Source organism: Catharus ustulatus, chromosome 5, assembly GCF_009819885.2.
Source record: "Catharus ustulatus isolate bCatUst1 chromosome 5, bCatUst1.pri.v2, whole genome shotgun sequence".
Classification (NCBI taxonomy): domain Eukaryota; kingdom Metazoa; phylum Chordata; class Aves; order Passeriformes; family Turdidae; genus Catharus; species Catharus ustulatus.
The window spans coordinates 3,303,047-3,324,555 of record NC_046225.1 but is presented as its reverse complement, the minus strand read 5'-3'; the positions used below and the strand labels follow the sequence as shown (position 1 = coordinate 3,324,555).

The window sequence follows — 21,509 nt, the reverse complement described above, 5'->3', positions numbered from 1 at the left end:
AAGTGAAATTTTGCTCATGGAAGACCTGAAGGATTAGAACAAGAAAGCTTTACAGGAATGCAACCCACAACTAGAAGAAATACTCAGTGGTACAGCTATATGCTGTGCAGAAAACTGTAATGTTCCTGCTTTGTCTGCTGCTCCTCAAGCAGACTTTAGCAAGCTATGGAGACCAGAACATTGCTGGATGATATATAAAGAACAGGCATAGGTTAAAATGTGATGGGACACTGTGGGTAGCATTTTCTACAAGCATATTAGAAATTTCCTGTTGAAGGCTATTAAGGGAAGTGAGAAATAAAAGGAAAAATATTTCTGTTAGCTTAGCCATATTTTAAAATAAATACATGTACCCAACAGTACTCTCTTGTTTGCATTTTGCCCAGGAAGGGCTGTGTGTCCTGTAATACAAAAATCTCCAAAAGCATGCACAGAAAATTGTTATTTCAGCCACAGTAGTCATCTCTAATGTATTTACCATTTAGTCCACAAATGTGAAAGAAACTGGAATTATATCAGATGCAAAGCAAGCCTGAGATTTACAGGCATTCTGTCAATAGGTGCTTGTGATGCACAAATGCTTTGTTGCCCTTACTGTAAATTAAGTTGATGTAAAAGGTTTTTACTAAATTACCTAAGCATCTAACCTAGAAAGCAGGCCTGAACACTGTTTTCATTCCAGTATGTAATTATTTGGAGCATCACAATGATCTCAGTACTCAGGTTGTCATTGCAATTATTTGCAGTTTTGTTACCCTTACTAATAAATTCATAAGGCACACCTTGTACATTTGAAGTGCCAGTCATGGTAAATGGCCATAAGCAAATTGCCTGTGAAAATATTAAAAAAGAACATGGCATAACCTGAAACCTCAGAAGGAGGGTTTTGTATTCTTTAGGAGACACTGAAATGTCAGTGTACACATTTGAGAAAGCATTTTTGCTCTTTAAAAAAATCTTTTGGTAACATGAGTTATGTGAACAATAAAGACATTGATGAACTCTGCACGCTCAGGATGTGATTTACCTGAGGCAGCCCTGTTTGTTTTCACCTCCATCTCAGGTATGGCAACAACACTCGCAACTACGTGGTGCGGGTTGGAGACTATCACACGCTGGTGCTGGAGGAGTACGAGGAGGAAATCGCGCTGCAGGAGATCGTGGTGCACAAGGAGTACAGGCCTGACAGCAGCGACTACGACATTGCCTTGGTGAGGCTGCAGGGGCCCGAGGAGCAGTGTGCGAGGTTCAGCACCCACGTCCTGCCTGCCTGCCTGCCGCTGAGGAGGGAGCGACCACACAAAACTGCTCCCAACTGTTTCATCACTGGATGGGGTGACACAGGTAAAATCATTTCTGTCAGCCAATCTGCTTATCTCTGCTTTAAAAAAACCCCTCAGATAATTGAAATAAGAAAATGCTAAAATGGAAGCATTTAACTCTTTTTTTTAACATAGGGGAATATTTTCTCTCCTGACCCTTAATCAGGAATGACAATATTTTGTTTACTGAATATAGTTTGTACTTGGAAAGCAGTGATTAACCATGTCACTCTAAATCACAGACCCTGTCAGTAAAGTGGCCTCATTAGGACTTGCCAAGCAGGAATAAAAAGCTTATTTGTTGCCAGGCACACGCTGCACAGCAGCTTATCACCCCCTGCCTCAGTACATAACTAACAGCTCTAACACATTTAAGGTTTCAAAGGTAAGGACCATGAATATTTTCATTTTAGAAAGGTTATTTAAATTACAAATACTTCAATAGAAAAATGGACAGAAAATATGCACATAATAGAATTTCAAATAACATTTTAGTGTTCCTTGTTACCACTGACATTTTCAACCAGCTCTGATTTAAATAACAGAACACCTTGCCAAAATTTACAAGAACCTCAATGCAATCTGCACTTCAGGTTCCTACTTGCTTTTTTCGGTCAGTACAAGATTCTTCCTCTTCAAAGGCCTTTGTCCTTGAAATGTTTCACAAATTAATAACCATGTTTTACTTTTGTTGTTGTGGTGCTGAATACAGTGCAAGACAGCAACCACACTTGAGCCTTTATTCCAGTGACTCACTCAAACTGGCCAGGAAACAAGGCACAGCCAAGTGTCTTATCTGCCCCTCCTCTTGACCTGCACCAATCTGTGTGCACAGACGTCAGGGTCACTGTACTACAATAAAGGAGAGAGACGTATAGAGTTGGCTCTTTGCTAAAAACAATTGTTAATTCATTGCCTAGCTCTGTCTAGCCTTTTTACATAATTCACTGAAAGTCCTGCAATACTGTTAACTTAGAACATCTATTTCAGGAAACATTAACCACTGCAGTAATTGGCTTCAATTTATGGTAAGAAATGACATCATTGCTGTACCTCAGGTGACATTTCACACTTACTGTATTAATCATAATTACTTCACAAGTTGTAAGATTTTACTTTAAAAAAGGCAAAACAACCACTGGCTTTCATTTCCCATGCTTCCAACTGTAAGAGGTGCAAGCTATGGAAAAAAAATAGAAAGATCCATTTGAATGCTCTACTTGGAAGCCACAGCACCTATTCAGACTGAGCTGCACTAGATTTGAACTGGTGACATAAAAATGAAGTATTTCTACTGCTTTACTCTCAGCTGCTCAAGACTCCCAAAAATTACTTCCACATAGAGGTATTAAAGTGTGTGTTCTGTAGAAGACATGAAGTGCTCACAATAAACCAAACTCCAGCCTTGGAAAGACCAAGAGAACACATGCAGAAAAGCTACTTTTTAAAAAAGGCATCTACATTTTACATTTACAGTATATACAGTATTTTAGTATTATATTTGATGCAGAGATTTTTTCAGTAGTCTTGCTTCCAGTAATTTTATGTAATGACAAAGCAGTGTGAACACCAGAGAGCAACAATTGGATTAAATCACATCTATGTTTCCAAGAGTGACCATTGTAATGAGACAGTAATTTGGATCTCCTTTTTAGGAAGGGCTTATTCAAGAACATTACAACAGGCTGCCATCCCCTTACTTCCCAAGAGGGTGTGTGAAGAGCGCTACCAAAGGAGATTCACAGGAAGAATGCTGTGTGCTGGAAACGTGCAGGAACACAAACGTGTTGACAGCTGTCAAGGAGACAGCGGGGGACCACTGATGTGTGAGCGCCCAGGGGAAAGCTGGGTCGTGTACGGGGTGACCTCCTGGGGCTACGGTTGTGGGGTCAAAGACTCCCCCGGTGTCTACACAAAAGTCTCATCTTTCGTACCCTGGATTAAAAGTGTGACCAAACTATGAACGGCCATCATGAAAACCGAACTTTGAGGCAGGACAATTGAACAGCACATGCAGAGCACAGCTGGGGCCCACAGTGGGTGGAAACATTTTCCTGATTCGTGTGTTTTTGATATTATTAAATCCAAGCTGTATACACATAACCCCTCCAGTTAGGGATTACTGTCCCCCGTTCCAGAAGTTTAAATATTGCATGAACAAGTTACCATGTATCTAAGGGAAAGCCAGCTAGACTAATACTGCAGCAGGACAGCCAGAGACTTTGCTGAGACTCACTGCCCACAAAACCGAGCTCCAAGCTGTTTATCCTCCAAGGTTCTCTACAATTGATTACAGATCTCAATTAATCTTCAGACTAGTTTATTTAGTCTATTATTCCTATGATTTTGCACTCAGTCCCCTAAATCTGACTTATGTATTAGTAGCTTAGGAGACCATTAGTAGCCTGATTCCTGCTAAGTAATTCTGAGTATTGTATTAAGTGCAGGAAAGAAAATAATGGTCAATAATCACATCTCCTGCTAGTCTGCTACATCCCCTCACAGGTTAGTGTTCCCAAAGTACATTCCCAATTAAAACAGGCAGTACATTGACAGTTTCCCCACAAACATCCTGCACAGCTTCAAGAGCAACCACTTACCTTATGTAAGTAGTATCTGTCATATTTCTGAAATTTGCAGTTTTGAGTGTATATAGCATTTTGGAGAGGATTCACTTTTTCTATTTACCACTAGCTGTCAGTGCCAGACTAACAAACATCCCTATCCTTTCATTGCTGGGCTTTCCTCAAGTAGTGCAAAGAACCTTGGTCAATCCTACCAGACAAAGTTATACATCCAATGGAGTTGTCGAGCCAAAATTTGTCTGAAAAGGTCTGTAAAGTCTTAAGCTATGTTTTCTATAAAGTAATATTTAGACAACTCTCTCCTGCTTAGTTGCAACGCTGGTTCAGACTGATCTCACAGAAAAGCTTAGTTTTCAGTGACTTCTAAAGCACTGACACATCTTGATTTTATTTAATTCCCTTGCCAAATGCTGTTCCCCATGCTATGAAATCCCTAACAACTTACAATAAAAATGCACTGATACCCAACTTACTGTCCTTTGAGAAAGGGCCCCCACACCAAACCTAGAACACAGGAGGTGATCACCACCTTAGTGAAAGCATCATTCTGAAAATCACTGGGGAGTGACTCAGTAGAGAGGGAGCCAGGACATCACTACAATCCGTGTCAAAGGCCACGCCGAGCCCAAACGTGCTCTATCACATTAACAACCTAAAAACACAACTGCAAGCTGTGGGCCATGAAACCCTCCCGTGTGACAAGTGTGGCAGGTGAGTGTCACCACATAGTGATTGTGCAAACTGTGACTACCAGTGAGCGTCTCCGTTTCCTATTCCCCAAACTGGCTATGACTGTGTTGTGTGGTGTTTTGTGAAAAAGTGAGGTGCTTGCATTCATGCTGTTAAGTGGGCAATCATTTGTTTTTGTATGGTTGTGTTTCTCTCTGGTGTTGTAACAAATATCCAAGACAATTCACTTGCCTATGAAGTGGCAATGATACTGCAGAAGCCCATGTGATTCAACATTTGGCCCTTAGTATCTCCAACCTCAAATTTAAGTTTTCAAGGGTCAGGACTAATTATTGTAACTGGTGCTAAACTAGTACATGAGGTGCTTTAATATATTTTAGTTCTCTGTAATTCCACACTATTTAAAATAGTGTGAAATATTTTAAAACATCGTAAATCACCGTACTGTGACCACCTACTGTTAGACCAATGCAAGACACTGTGCCAGTGAACTTTGAAACCATTACATTTTTACTTCTATATAGCCCTTAATTACAGGGGAAGTCAGTCTGTCAAAATGTATCTGCACCCAACATCCAAGCTTTGCTGTACAAGACCCACTGCGGTGAAGTAGGCTACCTAGTGCAATATATGCGTTATACACAGGGGAAATTTGAATAGCTGCACCACAGCAACAGGATACTTCCAGGGGGAGGGAGAACTAAGCCTGCATACTAAGTGTAGTAAACATTTAGATTTAGTACAGTACTTTGTTATTTTTGCTTTTTATAGAGTGCTTTGTTAGATTTGGAAATGTTGCACTACTGTTTCCATGCTGAGCATGCTTTTCAGTTTCCAACATAAAATGAAATTGTATCCATCTTATGCCTTTCTCATTTTTGTTCAGTGAGCCTGATGGTGTACATGTCTACAATAAAAACTGCCACACTGACTACCACTTCTGTACATTAATTAATGCATCAGCTGGGTAAACCTCAGTTGGGTTTACCTGACAAAGGGGGTTTTGAAAGAAAGCATCTTCCTCAAAGCCCGTAAACTTAGGGCTATTTTCTCCGAGAGAAGTCTGTCTCATTCCAGTGCTTCAACTCTGACCAGTTAGGTTGTTTTAAGTTCATTTACACTTTTAAAGGTGTTCAGTAACTGTGTTAATGGTGGCACTAACCATGAAAGCACTTGGCACTCGTTACCAGATGAGACGGACATCCTAAAGAAACGTCATCTCTCCAGATTTCCCAGCACCACGATTTATAGTAAGATGCAGCCATCCTGAACTTCCAAGGTTTTGGTTATTTGCCAGAGAATATACAAAACAGAAATATAGACTACAACTAACACACAAGACCTCCCTAATGTTTGTATTTTCTCCACACTGAGCAACTTTCCAAAATCAAAGGGCCAGTCTGCCTGGCATTCACCCATCTAAGAGTAAAACAGACATGGCAGTTACTAGATGTAACTACTGAGGTCCAACGCTTCTGAAGAGAACTCAGTACACACTCCCGATCGTTGGCTACCAGGCTTGGCAGCCACCACCCTGGAATGCAGAGCAGTAAGGCAGTGATAGGGGTGTTAAAGGAGGAGAGTAACCCCACACCAGGAGTTAAACAGGTGTGCCATCACTTGTTACTGTGCCGCACAAGAGAACACAACCAACCCAACTTCCGCTTGGGCAGAAGTATGTGCTTAAAAAAAATGGAAAGTTTCCTATGACAGCTCCCTGATCTCCCCACCAAACACAAGCACTGGAAGTGATTTCCTCAGATCCAGTCCACACTGTAATTAGAGCCCACAGCTCTGCTCCATCCACTGTAAGCAGGAATCCCGACCTCAGCTGCCAAACACTCAGCAGCAATCACACCACACGCTAATCATCTCAGTTCTGGCTTCACAGATTTTGTTTCCCAGTCCCTTCAAACCCTCTCCTCTAAATTTTCAGTTTCCAACAATTATTAAAAAAAAAAAAAATTATCTGAAAGACATTCCACAAGAAATTGTGCCAGCACAGCTGGTATTCACCGAGATAGTACATTTACTTTTAAAAAATGATCTTGTCCAAATATGTAATGATTCACCTGGATGTCCCTCAGTTTTCTTAAATATCAACTCTATTTGAAGTTGTCATTTCTGCCCTGCAGCACTTACCTCTGATTGAAGCCGCACCACTTCTGGAGTGGTTCCCAGACAATGCATCAGTCACCTGAAGCTACAGACTGTGCCCAAAAGGTGTGTCCCCAGAACAGGCAGAATTGGCACGTCTAAGTAATCCTGACAAACGTGTGTCGGTCTAGTCTTAGTCACCAGCAGTTTTTCAAGAAAGAAACCACACTTGCAGCCAGTCATGTCTCTTTATTGACTTATTCATACATTCCAGTTCTTTACATTCACACAGACCCCAAAATGTGCAGTTTCCACAGCCATTTTCCAGTCTTCCAAAACTTACCTGCAGCTTCTGCAGCACAGGTACACTCACACTTTTCAGAGGAGCCACTCAACTACCAAACCATTACTGTAATAGCTTCAGGCTCAGCGACAGCCCAAAGAGAGGAGCAGCACATCATGAGATCCTAACTGTGTTTGTCGGTGTAGAAGCAGACAAGGCCAATTTTAGGCACACTAAGCTGGGATCCAACCCCGCTCCATCAAGATCAACTCTCATAAAAGGTCCAAATTTTAACTTCGTTTAAAAATCAAGATTAAGCCCTAGCTTAAAATTAGGTGTTGCTGGCTCTGCTTGACAACCAGAAATATTACTGCTCCCAATTCCAGATGCTTAAACACATCCACCCTGCCCAGAAGGGTAGGAGTCACAGCTACTCCCACAATTCACACGTGGAATTTAGCCTCATCTTCTTTCAAGAGGGATTTTCCCCTGTAAAAACAAGTTTGAGGCAGTTTAATATTGCTACTGGGAACACAAACAAGACAGCAATCATCACTGAACAGTAGGATGCTCTCTCAGGAGTTGCAAAGCTGTTCTGTAACAAAGCTGTAGGTAATAACTTCCAATCTCTGTCGCTCTTCCAGCTGCAGATTTCTCTCAGTACTCACATGCCCATCGAAGAAGACACTGCCCTTTGCACAGGATATCCCTGAGAAATCTGTGCAGATGCTTCTAGTTTGGCGGGCAAAGCACTGGCAATGTGCTTTTTATGCTAGGAATAGTGGATTATGTTTTCTAAGGTCCCTACTTCCAAACCCAATTCCTCCTAGCCACATGAATGCATTTCTATTCATGCTTTTCTATTCCAAAAACACATAAAACTGAAGCATGCTTTAAAATAAAACACCAAGCCGATACCCCGATTTCAAAGAACAAGTCACAGTACAGTAATTGCTAAACATAAATTATCAAATCAGTATTATTCCTGCCCCACCCCCTCCCCCTCTGAAGAGCTTATTATGCACAGCCAGACACACACCTTTTGGGAAGAGGATCTTCTAACAACTATGTCTCCACACTTTCAGCTTTTGCGTTCCTGTGAAATTAAAAAATAATAAGAAAGCTTAAAAACTGGGCTGTAATAACTTACTGGAGGGGAAAAAAAGCGAGAAATTTGAAAATCCAATCAACAAAAAAAACCCCACCCAACACCGGGGAAGACTCGGTTTGTCACTTGCCACAGTCAACGACTCATACCCACAAGAGGGTAAAAGTTTTGCCAATTAGCAAGATCCTGCTCTTCCATGCCTAGGAAGGGAGTCAGCCACACGCGGCAGCTCCCATGGAGTCATGGATCTCTGCTTCCCGCCCGCCACGCTGCCGCCACGAGGCGGCGGCCATTTTCCCTTCCTCCCTCCTGTGGGCCCTGACCCCGCGCGGCCGGCGCCCGCCTCCCACCCGTCCTCCCTGCTATGCTGCTCACCCCTTCACGGAGCCTACCTTCTATCTGCTGCACTCCGCTCCTCTGCCGCTGTGAAGGAGAACGCGCCCGATCCGCGAGCACCGCCGCCAGCTCTGCCACTTCACCTTCACCCTTCCCCTCAGCGCCAACGGCCGCGCCGCGTGCTCCCCTCAGAGCCAACGGCCGCGCCGCGCGCTCCCCTCAGAGCCAACGGCCGCGCCGCGCGCTCCCCTCAGCGCCAACGGCCCCGCCGCGCGCTCCCCTCAGCGCCAACGGCCCCGCCGCGCGCTCCCCTCAGAACCAACGGTCCCGCCGCGCGCTCCCCTCAGCGCCAACGGCCCCGCCGAGCGCTTCCCTCAGAAGTAACGGCCCCGCCGCGCGCTCCCCTCAGCGCCAACGGCCGCGCCGCGCGCTCCCCTCAGAACCAACGGCCGCGCCGCGCGCTCCCCTCAGCGCCAACGGCCCCGCCGCGCGCTCCCCTCAGCGCCAACGGCCCGGCCACGCGCCCCTCTCAGCGCCAAAGGCCGCGCCGCGCGCCCGCCCCCGCGCAGTGCCATCTGCACCCGACCGACCCTCACGCGCCAGCGGCGGGAACTGAGCACTGCCGGGACCCCGGGCAGGGGGCGGGGCCACGGCGCGCGCACGCACTGGGCTCGCCCACACGGGGAGGGCGGGCGGGACATGGGGAGGGCGGGCGGGACATGGGGAGGGCGGGCGGGACATGGGGAGGGCGGGCGGGACACGGGATCCGTCCCTCCCCCCTTCCGATTCCTGCTCGTTCCCCAGCATACCGAGTATCCCCGGGAGGAACTGGTTCCCCCCAAAACAAAGCACAGACCTTCGGCTGATTGAGACGGCGATCCTGCTTTGTCTGTGCAGATACACGCGTGTGTATGTCCTAAGTCAGCCTTAAATGCTCCAGTGCTCGTTATTTGAAAACCATGGACTAAAATAAAAATCCGAAGTCGTGAAAGATGTGCTAGAAAAATGAAGCCATCCCTCTAGGTGAACACAGGTTATTTTCCTTTTCCAGGCCCTGTCCACACCTTAATTTGGAGTTAGGGTAGAACAGAACAGAATGTTCCGGTTGGGAGACACCTACAAGGATCATCAGTACAAACACCCAACCACCTCAGGGCCTGTTGGAAAACACCTTTAACAAATGATTTTTAAACACTGACAGGCCTGGAGCATCATCTGTCTTTCCAGGGAGGCTGTTCCAGCGTCTGAACACCTTCTCATCAATAAATGCTTTCTAACACCAAGTCCAAATCCCCTCTGATTACTGTAACCCTCACACCACAGCAGCTTACTGAACTAGTAGTAATCATCCTCAGTCCAGGGAAGACTCAAACTCAACATATGCTTTTCAGATGATCACCCTTACTTTGTCTGAATTCCTCCTCCTCCTCCTCTCAGGTTTCCCTGGCTCTTGGTTTCAGCTGTTGGGAACCTCCCTGCTCCTGGGATTTGCCCTTTGCTGACTTGTGCTTTCTCCATCCATGTCGCCCAGAGAGACAAAAAAAAAGAAAAAAAGCCTTTTGCCTTTGAGCTCTAGAACTTGTGGACTGGAAGAACTGAAAAGGAACATGATATGAAAGTAGATAAATCACAGACAGAGGCCAAGAAGTTATTATTATTTGTAGCAAGGATCTTTCCTCTTTTCTTACTACCTGTTACTACTTTACTGGTTTTTTTAAGAGATTGCAAAAATGGGTATTACACCTCTTAAAATGAAGTTGCATCATTTCTCTGTAATGAATGCAATATTTTGTTAACGTAGGTTTCCTACCTCCCACACTCCTAAGCAGCTTTTGCCCAGCTAGATAAGTACAATTTTGTATTCTGTTCTGAATTTGTTTGTAACAGTGAATTTTCCTTTGGATATTCATACCATCCTTAGAAGTTTCTCCAAAGAAAGCTTTTCTCATGGCTGTGTAGGCTGATGCATTGGCACAACTATTGAATCCCCAAGGCAAATGATTTGAATAAATTTTCCTTCTTATCTTAAAAATAGCAAACTTGGGAGATGTTTCTCCAGCGCATTAGCAAGTGCTGGCACAAGAAATAAAAAGTAAGCAGGAAGCAAAAGCAGTAAAACAAGCAGCTGCATAAAGCAGCAATATTCACTCACAGCAAGAGTAAGCAGTATTTTTCATTTCTGAAAACATTTCATGCTGCTCCTGTGCTGCTGGGTTGTGCTGTAGCTCGGCATCAAGCTGCAAGAGCTGCTTACCAACCTGGAAAAGGACAGCTTCTGTGAACATGAAAGTCACTCCCACACAGCACCACATTTTCTTATCAGAGTTTATTGTTGCACTTCAAATACCATGCCACTATCAGAATAATATCTATTTTTTATTTAAAAAAACTCTGAGAAAAATGTTTCCAGCAATTTTCATTCAATGTGAATGACAAGAGTATTACATCTATAAACATTGAAATATCTATTTAATTTCTTCCTGAGGAAGTTTCACATTTTTAAGCAATGAAAAAGAATATTCTGTACAAGATAGTCTGCAAATCATTCAAACTCATTCTTTCTGCACAAGTAGAACTGGGAAAATGTCACAGTATTCTCAGGAATGTTAGCTCAAATAATTAAGTGATTTCAGATCCGGCTCTGTGTTTACACCCCCAAATGGGCACTATCTGCTCAGAACCACATGTTGTTTTTTGATGGCACTGATGTCTGCAGAAAGCAAAATTCAGAACCATGCTTATGAAAATGAAGGTGAAACTCACCAAAGCAAGTAGATAAAGAAATTGCTTGTGCAGTCACCATGGGGGTAACAGAGGCCATGGCTGTGCTGCCAGCCACCACGGAACAGCCGACTTGGACTAGCAAAGAGATTTGCTGTAACAAATCTGGTGTCTTGTGAGTATTAATACTGATGGTGTACTTCTGGAAATGAACACTGCTTGCAGGTGAGCTGTGAATAGGAGAGGTTGCCCTTGGTCAGGTCACTCGTGTGCCATGGGCTGGTTACTCAGCTGTGCTCCCCTGACACACCCAGCCGCTGTCTGCATGCTCTGCTCAGCCTCCTCCTCCTCCTCCACCAAGCTGCTGCATGGTAAAAAGTGCTTTTTAAAGGCTCCTGTTACATGTGAGAACACATTTCAACAGAATAGTTCTGGAATAAACCACCCATGGTTTCATACCATCCTTTTACAAACAGTAACAATCCAGCCAAGGCCAAGGCCATGCACATGGAGGATTGGCTGTCCCAGTGCCTCATGGTGAGCACAGATGGGCTAAAACTCCCCAGGGGACAATGTGACCAATGTCACCTCCCTGCCCTGGACTGCCCACTCATTCTCAATCTGTCAGGGCCTTGCTTTCCCAGGGCAAGAAGACAGAGAGGGAATTCTTTAAAACAAAGAATGAACTAGGAATGTGGCTGAAGGCCGTTCCTCCTGCACGTAGGAGGCGCTCAGTCTGTGTTCTCACCCTGAAAACATCAGGCACTTGACAGTGCCCAAGGCTTTTCCCATTTTCCTCTATTTTATAATGCTGTTTCACTGAAGAACATGGAGTAACTGAGGCAGCAATGCACAACAGGAGCTTTGTGCAATCCCTGCATTTTTAAAACATCTGAATGATGTTACACCAGGTTGCATCAAGAGTAAAATCAATCATGACAGGATGAAAACCCCAGGTATTTTCTCCAGTTATTCAATTTAGCTGTAACAAATCTATATGGATGCTTGCAGGATGCACGAGCTGTCCATAGCATGCAGAGTATTTGCTTTCACAGATGTTCAGAATCCAGAGTGTTTCTTTTATCAAACAAGAAGTACTTTAAGACAAGTCGGCTCTTGAGACAAATCCATATGACTGAATATTTAAAGTGAAATGAATTTCTCATTCTAATAAATAATAGAAATGTTCATCTTAAAAATGTCTACTCTAGTAGGTCCTCATCCTTAATCATGCATATTCCCTTAGCAGAAATGTGCTGCGTAAAGAATATTGTTATATACAGCAAATTTGTCTAGATTTTTTTTCTTTACAGGCCTATCAAAACCACGTATTACATAGACAAAAATCAATAAATAATAAAGATTACCAGTTAGATGTACAGTAAGGATCTCGACATCTGTTTTCTATTTAGGGAATAACAAACTGGTTTCCATCCCATTACCTTGAAAGTTAAATTGCATGATTACATAAATGTCGTAAAACAGCACTGAGACATAGAAGTTGTTCCACCATCTGATGCATGTTTGTAAGTATTCACCATGAAACAAATGATGAAAACATCACAGAGCTCCTGTATAAAGCCTTGCATTTAGTACTCTAATTCTTTTTTTGCTGTCACTAACGCTTCATGCCTTTAGAAACACTCCAAGCCAAATTTCAGAGAGGAGCATTAAGGCCACACTTAGCACTTCCTGGACTTCTAAGCATTACTGATTTGACTTCATCTCCTGTCTAAACTGATGCCTTGAGAGATGTATTGCTGTGAACTATCACACAAGTATCTGTTTGCAAGGGCTGGTATTTGTGTTTTTCCCATGATTCGAGTGCAATTTTCTACCATGATTACACACCGTGGTAATTTCTGTCCCCTCTAAAGCTTATTCCTAATATTAATTACCCAACATGTTGAATGTAGCTGGAAACAGAACTGGTATTTTCATCTGGAAATCTGGAAACTTTTGCAGCTGATGTCATCTGAAGGTTGCAGAAAGATGCTACAATTTTAATGAGGTTGAGGGGAAAAAGCATGGGTTAAAAAGCAAATAAATTAAGGGAAAAGTAATGGTGCAAATTAAGGCAAAAAAAGTAAGGATCTGTTTCTGCTTCTTAGGAGTTTTTAATTCATTTCAGTGGAGTCACTCCTGGCTCAGAGTAACCTAAGCCCAGAGTGCAGTGTTCAGATCTGACTGCTGACAGAACCAGGAGTGAAAGCTCTTCCTGGCACTGCTCCAGTCTGGGTCACAACTGTCCAAGTCTAACACTGCACCTCGTGTGCTTCACATACCCAATCCAATTTCTGCTCAGGTAATTCACATCTCAGTCAGTACAAATATTAACTACAGGCGAAAGCCCTTCCCACACTGAGGGTCTGTTGTCACCAGATATAATCTCAGGTTCTGTTTGGCTTGTTTATAGTTTCTTTCTGCACTGTGGATTGCAGATGTTGCTGGGTGCATTTTTTGCCATGCACAGCTAAATGAAACATGATAGCTGCACTGCTCCCCTGTGTTTGCACACATTCTGGGCATTAGCAAGCTGATTCCAAAGGCAGAAGCACTCTGGGCATTTTGTGCTACATTAAGTTATCCTATGCAACACAAGAACCAAATCCTAAGAAAAACTGCCAGTGGTCCAACAAAGGGTTACAAAACCTACATGAGACAACACTTTACAACTGATACATAAAAATGTGAGTATTTACCATGAAATTGGTCAGGTCATGTATCTCTGATGCTTTTATCAGTTGTAAATAATTTCCACATATGTGCACAGTAGTCCACAAGTCCACAGGCCCAGAAATGTTTATGACAAAGATTTGGCCCACCAGAGCTCCAAGGAACACATGTATTTTTACAATCCACATGCCAGCATATGGAAACAATTTCTATCCTTTACACTTTTTTGAAGAGGTATATTTTACAAGACCTTCTGGCAGTTGCTGGAAAGTTCAGCTGTGATGACTCAAGTGTGGAAGGAGATTTCAAAAAGCTCTTTTCCAATGCTATCTCACTTTCTGTAGCTCCTGTCTCAGCCACGATGGCAGAGGTTGTCCCAGTTTGTGGAGGAGTTTTGACAGTTCCACATTGTGATCTCTGTAGTAGCTCGACAGAAAGGCCCTGCACTGATGGATACAAAAGAAGAGGCTTTTATTTAATAAAATGCTGAACTGCAGTTGCTGTGAATTTGAGATTTCAAAATTGCTTTGAAAACTTTACTTCCTTTATGCAATTTATATTGTTTTATGCTATCTACTGTATGCAAGGAGCTGAACTCTGAAAGGTAATTTCAAGGGAAACAAAGGTTGTCCAAAATGAACACCAAAGCCAAAGCAAAATTTCATTCTACTCTTAGTCTTGTACATTTAGAATCACACTGAAGGTGATGGAGATACTTCAATCACACTGCAATAAAAGTAACAGCTTCTAAAATATATTTGTATGTGGACTTGTATCAGTTAGCAACCCCCATTTTCAGAAGTATTTAGAGTTGGAAAAGACAATTGTTTGCAAAAACAGTCTCCTTATCTCTGACCAAAATCCTGCTCACCTAATGGTTTTGTATCACTATGACTCTACTGATGTGCAGTTATTTATAATTTAAGTACTGTGAGAAAAAGTGCCAACTTACCAGGTACATTAATTCTTACTGCTGTTTAAACTGTAAGTTTTTATTTGCATTTTAGGCAGGTTAAATGAAATAGCAATGCAAGACAGAATCAACGTGAAAGTTACAGCTGGAATAGGAGACTGAACTGCCCCTGGTACAGGCTGCAGCATTTGATCTGACTGAAATTTCCCCATTTGAGCACTTGCCTGGGGAAGGCATTTATAAAATCCATAGGAACAGAACCTTAAAACTGGATTATAGGAGTTTCTGCATTACTTGTCACAGTCCAACTAGTCTCAAATACAAGAGACTACACAAACACACTTATGTGATCATGACTGAGAAGGAACCTGCACTGTGGAACTTCTGCTGCTCAAGTCCATAAAGCAAAGGGGACACGACTTCAGGAGCAGCATGTTCAGCCTTCTAAGGGATGCCAAGTTTTAGAATTAATGGGGGGGTTGTTGCTGTTGTTTTTTAATGACAATCTTCACATTTGAAATAAAGAACTGAACGTCTCTGCAGCCCACAGCCATCCTAAACATTTCCTTTGTATGGAAAGGCAGCCAAGTAATTAACACCTACTTAGTTTTGTCTTCTCTCCCTTCTCATGATTTTGCTTGTGTCATGTCCCATGTGTGCCAAGTGAATCCCTGTACACTGCCAATGAACATCACTGTTACCTCAGAATCCATAGGAGGGTATTTTCTGCCTTTGCTCTTTCCTAGACACTTGGTTTTTCCTTCTTCCAAGAGCTGACACCAGAATCCTTTATGTGAATCAAACCTGAAACAAACATTGAGCAGAGTAAAATCTGTGTGCAGCCAAATCTAGGAGTCAGAACTCAAAGGAGTGGATGTTACATTCCTGACTGAGGTAACGGAATCTGGTTTTTTGCTCATTCCAAAAATAAAGAGAAATTAGTTCTATTTGCTTTCTGTTTCTGCATATGACCATTCCATGTTCCACTTATGGAAGTAAAATTCATTTGGATCCATTCAAAATTAATATGCAATTCTCAGAGAGCAGCACTTGGTCTATCAGAGTTCTACTTCTGTAAAAGCCAAGTGGCTCAGTGAATAATTCACAGATAATTTAACCCCGAATTGTGCTCTGAACAATTCACCCTACTGGCAGCTCAAAGAACTGCTTTATTCTGCAGTGAGCTGACTTACAGACTAGCTGGTATTTTAGGAATGTAGGAACATGTGAAAATGATGAACTAATTAACTCACGTTAGGGCTTCAGAGTAATTATAGTGAGGAGAGACTCCCAGAAACTTCTGCACTTCATCCATTACAGTAGATGGGTCAGTCCTCAGCTGCTGTCCATCAATAATTAGCAACTACAACAGAAAATAAATGGACGTTTCATTTGAAATTCATTATTTGAGGCTTGCAACTGAAACTTCCATCTCTGTCAAACTCCTTTATCATGCAGCAAATACTGCCCCAGGAAACAATGATGGGCCCAGTCTTAATTGCCATGATCATTATTGACCTGGGAGCAGGGTAAGTATCATCTTAATTAAATCTGAAATTATATTGCATTGGAAACTGTTGTGACAACAGAGAAATAGCAGTGAGACATCTAGAAAGATAAGAAATACTGTCAGGAAATTGAGAGAGACTGGCCCAGCCAAGAATAAATTGTATTAATGGCTACTACTTTTCCAGATAAAACACAATGCTATCAGGGCTGATTCTTCACTATCACTGCTGGATGTGAAATCTGGCAAAAATCTGCATGACAATGCATATTAATCACAATTCACAGGTTATGTGTGGAGAAAAGCTAATGAAAACACTGTGAGGAGAATTTCATATGAGAGTCAGGATATTACAGCATTGTGCATCTCATGAAGGAGATAGGAGGCTGGCTGAGCAGAGACTAAGTGGAGAATAACAGCAGCTCGATGCATCAGAGCTTCCTTGGCACACTCCAGGAAAACAGAAGGTGCAGACTCCAGCCAACTTGTCTCAGCTACCAGAGTCCTGGATAAACAGAAGGTTGGGATTGCAGCCAACCTCCCTCTAACTGTTGGGTGGGGAGCAGTGCCAGACACGCTGCCAATGTCACAAAATTCCATTCCAGAAATAAATCTCCCAAGGAGATATGGATCATGTGACACTGTCTGCCTGGTCTGCTGTTACCACATGATGTTCAGGGCTTAGCATGTGCATCTTTTGAGGCTTGACCTTGCATGGGGCCAGAAGGATGGTTATAATTTGTAGGATATCCCTGACATCAGCAAGACTTTTACAAAGGTAAACTTTTAGGACAGCATATATACATATATATCTATAGGATGTCAAGAGTCTCTCACCTGGTAAGGTGGGAAGTAAGTGAGCCATCTTTCAATGTGGGTAGCATACCATCCAGGTGCCAGGCATCTCTTCTGGAGAGCTCTGAGCTCAGAGGGGGCTCGAGGGCCTGCTGTGATCACCTGATAGAAGCTGAATTTCAGAGCTGCAGGGTCTTCGTGGGATCGCTGGTGCTGTAAAACAAGTGACACTGCTGCAACTTCACAGACCACAAAAGCTGGGGAAACAAGGCTAAACTGGGTGCTCTTACTGACAAATTTCTTAGCCTATCATGCATTTTGAGCATGAACTACATAACTGTATCCAGATACTCATTTCTGGATGTGCTAATTACATAAATTAAGTAATCATTTCTACATGACTGCATTATAGGTAACTTGATAAAGTGGCTACTGGTATTTCAACCCTTAAAATATGACACATCTCAGGCCATGGGTGATCACAGATGGTCACTGACTACAGGGATACATCCTGAGAGGATATACAGAGAGGACTCAGGGTGCAAGCCCAGCCTGGTGCTGGCCCAGGCTCTCCCGAGTGCGCACCTGGTACCAGGAGTAGGCGCGGTCGGACGGGTCGATGAGGATGGTGATGATCTTGGCCTTGGGGATGAGGGAAGCAGCTCTCCTGGGAGCTTCCTCAGAATGGAAATAGTTGGCACTTTTCTCAAAGAGGAAGTCAGTGGTGACATTAGAAGGAGTGGGAAAGAAATCCATGTACCTGGGAAAGCAAGATCATCCTCAGAACCGCTTAAAAATCATACCAAGGCTGATAAATCTGTTAAGCATGCTTTTTTTTTTCTAGAATACTCAATTAAAATAAAGCCTAATTGCAAAAAAGAGAAAGCAAACCAAAGTTTACATTGTGTTTTTGATAATATTTTACTTGGTACTAGCTTGCTTTTCACTACATGTAACCAGACATTGCAGCTACTTTTTTAACTGCATAAAAACGTTACAGTATTTATGTATGTTAAAATTTGCAAGTTCTCACTCTTCAGTCAGAACAAACTGCTGAAGTCTAAAGTAGAAATTGAGTTTTCCAAATCTGGCCTTTTCCTGACACCAATTGAAGTGCAATACACTAAGAAAAAGCTTCTTAGTATCAGAATTGCTTTCACTGAGCAGAGTAAGAGGCTGTTTATATGGGGAGATGCACTGAAACACACAGCTTAATCAGGTAAAAGGTTTCTGAGCAGTGACAGAATTCACTTATTTTTCTGTGAGTCACATTTTTGTGGAAAATTGGGTTGCAGTTGTTCTAGGGTTTTTGTGAGCTTTCCTCATCCATTATGAAGTTGTAGTTAAATTCCTGCAATTGCTTTGTCATATAAGGATTGCTCTATTCCTGGCCCTCAGACCACTTCTTGTTATTGCTGGGGAAAACAATAAATAGGAATTTTGGCCCTCCTGACTTTTCAGTTAACCTGTATTGAGAAAACAAATGTTATTTAAACAACCTCTTCTAAAGACCATGCTTAAGGACTGAGATTTCCTCCAGTGCTTAGACTTTTTTCTATTCACACAAGTGAGCTACTTCCAGTACAAATGGAGTGTTCTTGTTGGCTTGGAAATTGCAACCACTAAAGTCAATGGACTTTTATTTCCCAGAAGTACTAGGGCTGGGTTGATGAGAATGATGAAGCTGTACCCATTTTCACTCAGAAAATTTTAGAGGCTAATGACTTGGCCTGACTGTGTGGGCTCAGAATGCTTTACCAGGAAAGGAGAAGGCCAGCTTTGAGAGAGGCAACAGGCACTAGGGGTAAATCTGCTCTAGATCATGGAGTTATTATGCTGCTGTACTGAAGTCCTGGAAGTAAAATGATAAATATAAGCCAATGAGGACTACAAGCCTTTAACATCAGCTATGGCACTACACTGAATTTTGGACAAAAAAAAAGTGAATTGATTCTTTAAAAAGTACAGGTTGATGTGCTATCAGTGAAAAATGGAAAGAGACTGGACCAGGTGTGGTATCAAGAGGTTTCCAAGTTCAGGATCAGCATTTCTGCTGGACACACTAAGTCCTGCTCAGTTCCTCATCCATGAGACAGTTATTAAATTAAGTAAGGCCAAAGCTGAGAAGGCTTTAGAGAAACTTGTCCAAGAAACCTGTAACAAAGCTTACCTAAAGAAATGCAGGTCTGGTCTGTTCAGACTTCTCCATTTCAACAAATGCAAGATCAGTTCTCACCTTCTGTCATGTCTATTGGAAGCCCACAATTTACATCTACACCACCTTCAAAATGGCAATACTGGGGTTCTGAGGGCTAAAAGAACCCTCCTCTGCTTCTGCAGTTGGCCCTGCCCTGAATCCAAGCTTGGACAAAGAGTCAGCTCAGGGATAAAGCCCAACCTCCACAACCATAAACAAAATTGAACCAACTGGAATTTGTGATTGTTGCAAGAATCCCAGCCAATTAATGGACTAATGAGGAGAGCCCTTGTATCTAATTACAAAGTGGCAAGCTCATTACAGGCCAGCATTGAAATACATTACTGGACTAGGTGGTCTGAGAGATGTGTCTGGAGACAGCATGCAAATCTAAGAATTAGGCAACTGCACCAGCAGGGAGTTCTGAGGATCTGACACTGAGGGGGGACCTGGGAGGAGTGGTGGGGCACAGGGTGGGTGCTGTGGTGAGAACCTGTCAAAGGGACGTGCCTGGCTTAGACAGGCCAAGCACTGTGAGCACCAGTGCCACGTTAAGATGGAGGTAACCCTATGTGTGTGGCAGCCAAACTGTACCTTAGGGAACTGGATAAGGCAGGAGGGAAGAGAAGCAGCACAGCAGTTTCCCACAACAAGAAAACACTGATTTTGTGGGAGAACAGGCTCGCTGTACTTCGGCTGCTCCATCAGAGGAGCTGCTGTGCCTCGCCTGCACGTCCTCCCCACTGACTGCAAGGCCTCAGCAGCAATTTCCCACTGCCAATCACTCACCCAGCACCTCTCCACTGGCACGAGTGGCTGACTCACACCCTGCCAGGGACAACGTGCTGCAGCAATTACAACTCTGGGAAAACGAGTGGCATACCAACAAATTGGATCTGATGTGTCTGCACTGAGACCACTGAACAGCGCTCAGCCGCTTAATTTTATGGATGAATACAAAGTCAAAGGCGATAAAAGTATTCTCCCTTAAACTGGGGGCAAAATAAAGAAACAAGACAAGAAATCAATAATCCTTCAGTGGTGCTCCCCAGGCACTAGAGCATGTCACCAGCTTTCTGCAGTGCTTTGCAGTGCAGCACTTTGGGAAAGCAGAGGAAGCAGGAGTGACCTTCAGGAGCAGCTGTGCCTGAAGGAGCCACAGTGAACGTGGCACCAGGGACACAGGATCTCAGCACCACTTACTGACCCACACAGACACATCCTCCTAATTACCTGATCTTTAAAGAACGTTTTGGCAGGCTTTCCCTGCCCCCATTTTTTATTATTTACATTATTGTTACTGCTATATCCTATTTAAAAGAAGAAATGCCTCTTTCTGATAAGTATCTTTCATTTTCTCTTAAGAAATAAGATTTCCAGCAGGAACATAACCTTTGTGTCCATATATTCCAACTAACAACCATTACTGTCCCACTTTCAAAGGCATGTGCAATGAGAGATACACATTTTGTCACTGTACAGCACATATTAATATCTGAGTATTTCCAAGAAAGCCTCCAAAGTTACTGCATTTAAGACATTCTGTAAGTAAGATCATTATCCACTTGCATTTATTTCTCATTTCTGAAGGACACTGAAGGTTATTGCTTATCTCACTTTATATATGCACAGTTACCATTACCAACAGTATTGTCATGTTTCTATTGTTCACAATATATAAACTTTTATATTTATACTAATAACCCATCTTACCAATCAATCCCCCTGTGGTAGTTATTTCTATTAAAGAACTGTACCTCCTCAAAGGTTTTTGGGCTGGGGGAGTTACTAATGATGGAAGGATGCATGACCAGGAACAAATACAAGGCTGTAGTACCTGCAAATAGGATAAAAGTCCAAGATTTAAAATAAAAATACACATATTTTTGGGGGAATCACAGTTGCAGATGGGACTAAGTCAGCTTTTTCCCATTTCATTTCACTGAGAGGATGTTGATTTGTCACTTAAAATCCTGTGCTTTCTGAGCTTTTAGAATTAGGACATTTGAAGAACTGTAAATAGTTAATACAGACACTGGCATGGCAGGGTTGAAATCTGTTTTTCCAACTTAAAATAGCTGTGTTTTAAAAAATAATGATTTACGTATGTGAGACTGTCGCAAAAATATTTTTAAAGTCTCACACTCAGTAGCTGTTGGGGGATTGCTGAAGATGAAAGGAAGCTTACATGCAATTTTCTGATTACAGAGAAGAAAAATAACCATTGAGTCAATTTATAAAATACTGCAATCTTGTAATTAAAACTGTCCATTAGGACT

At 42.7% G+C, this 21,509-nt stretch overlaps 2 protein-coding genes, 1 long non-coding RNA gene and 1 other non-coding gene across 4 annotated transcripts in view; 1 reads left to right on the top strand and 3 right to left on the bottom strand.

Annotated features, from left to right (window-relative positions):
- The window catches only part of PRSS12 (serine protease 12), a 31,496-nt gene extending 25,962 nt beyond the window's left edge, over positions 1-5,534 (top strand). Inside the window, exons 12-13 of the mRNA XM_033060727.1 lie at positions 1,064-1,344; positions 2,978-5,534. Of these exons, the coding sequence (XP_032916618.1) occupies positions 1,064-1,344; positions 2,978-3,285 (589 nt within the window). The 3' untranslated portion in view covers positions 3,286-5,534. The remainder of the gene's footprint in view (positions 1-1,063; positions 1,345-2,977) is intronic.
- A 1,394-nt stretch (positions 5,535-6,928) lies between these two features.
- Positions 6,929-8,705, bottom strand: LOC116996765. The gene is made up of 3 exons (XR_004418018.2): positions 8,478-8,705; positions 8,017-8,073; positions 6,929-7,466 (listed from the first exon to the last, which is right to left on the bottom strand). It is a non-coding gene; the product is annotated as an uncharacterized LOC116996765 (long non-coding RNA).
- Positions 8,203-8,333, bottom strand: LOC116997162. Its single transcript, XR_004418111.1, has one exon. It is a non-coding gene; the product is annotated as a small nucleolar RNA SNORA24 (small nucleolar RNA).
- A 4,129-nt stretch (positions 8,706-12,834) lies between the features above and the next one.
- LOC116996516 (bifunctional heparan sulfate N-deacetylase/N-sulfotransferase 3) overlaps positions 12,835-21,509 on the bottom strand; it is a 46,485-nt gene continuing 37,810 nt past the window's right edge. Inside the window, exons 9-14 of the mRNA XM_033060275.1 lie at positions 20,944-21,067; positions 17,619-17,793; positions 17,076-17,246; positions 15,985-16,094; positions 15,433-15,535; positions 12,835-14,264 (exon numbers count right to left, since the gene is read on the bottom strand). Of these exons, the coding sequence (XP_032916166.1) occupies positions 14,145-14,264; positions 15,433-15,535; positions 15,985-16,094; positions 17,076-17,246; positions 17,619-17,793; positions 20,944-21,067 (803 nt within the window). The 3' untranslated portion in view covers positions 12,835-14,144. The remainder of the gene's footprint in view (positions 14,265-15,432; positions 15,536-15,984; positions 16,095-17,075; positions 17,247-17,618; positions 17,794-20,943; positions 21,068-21,509) is intronic.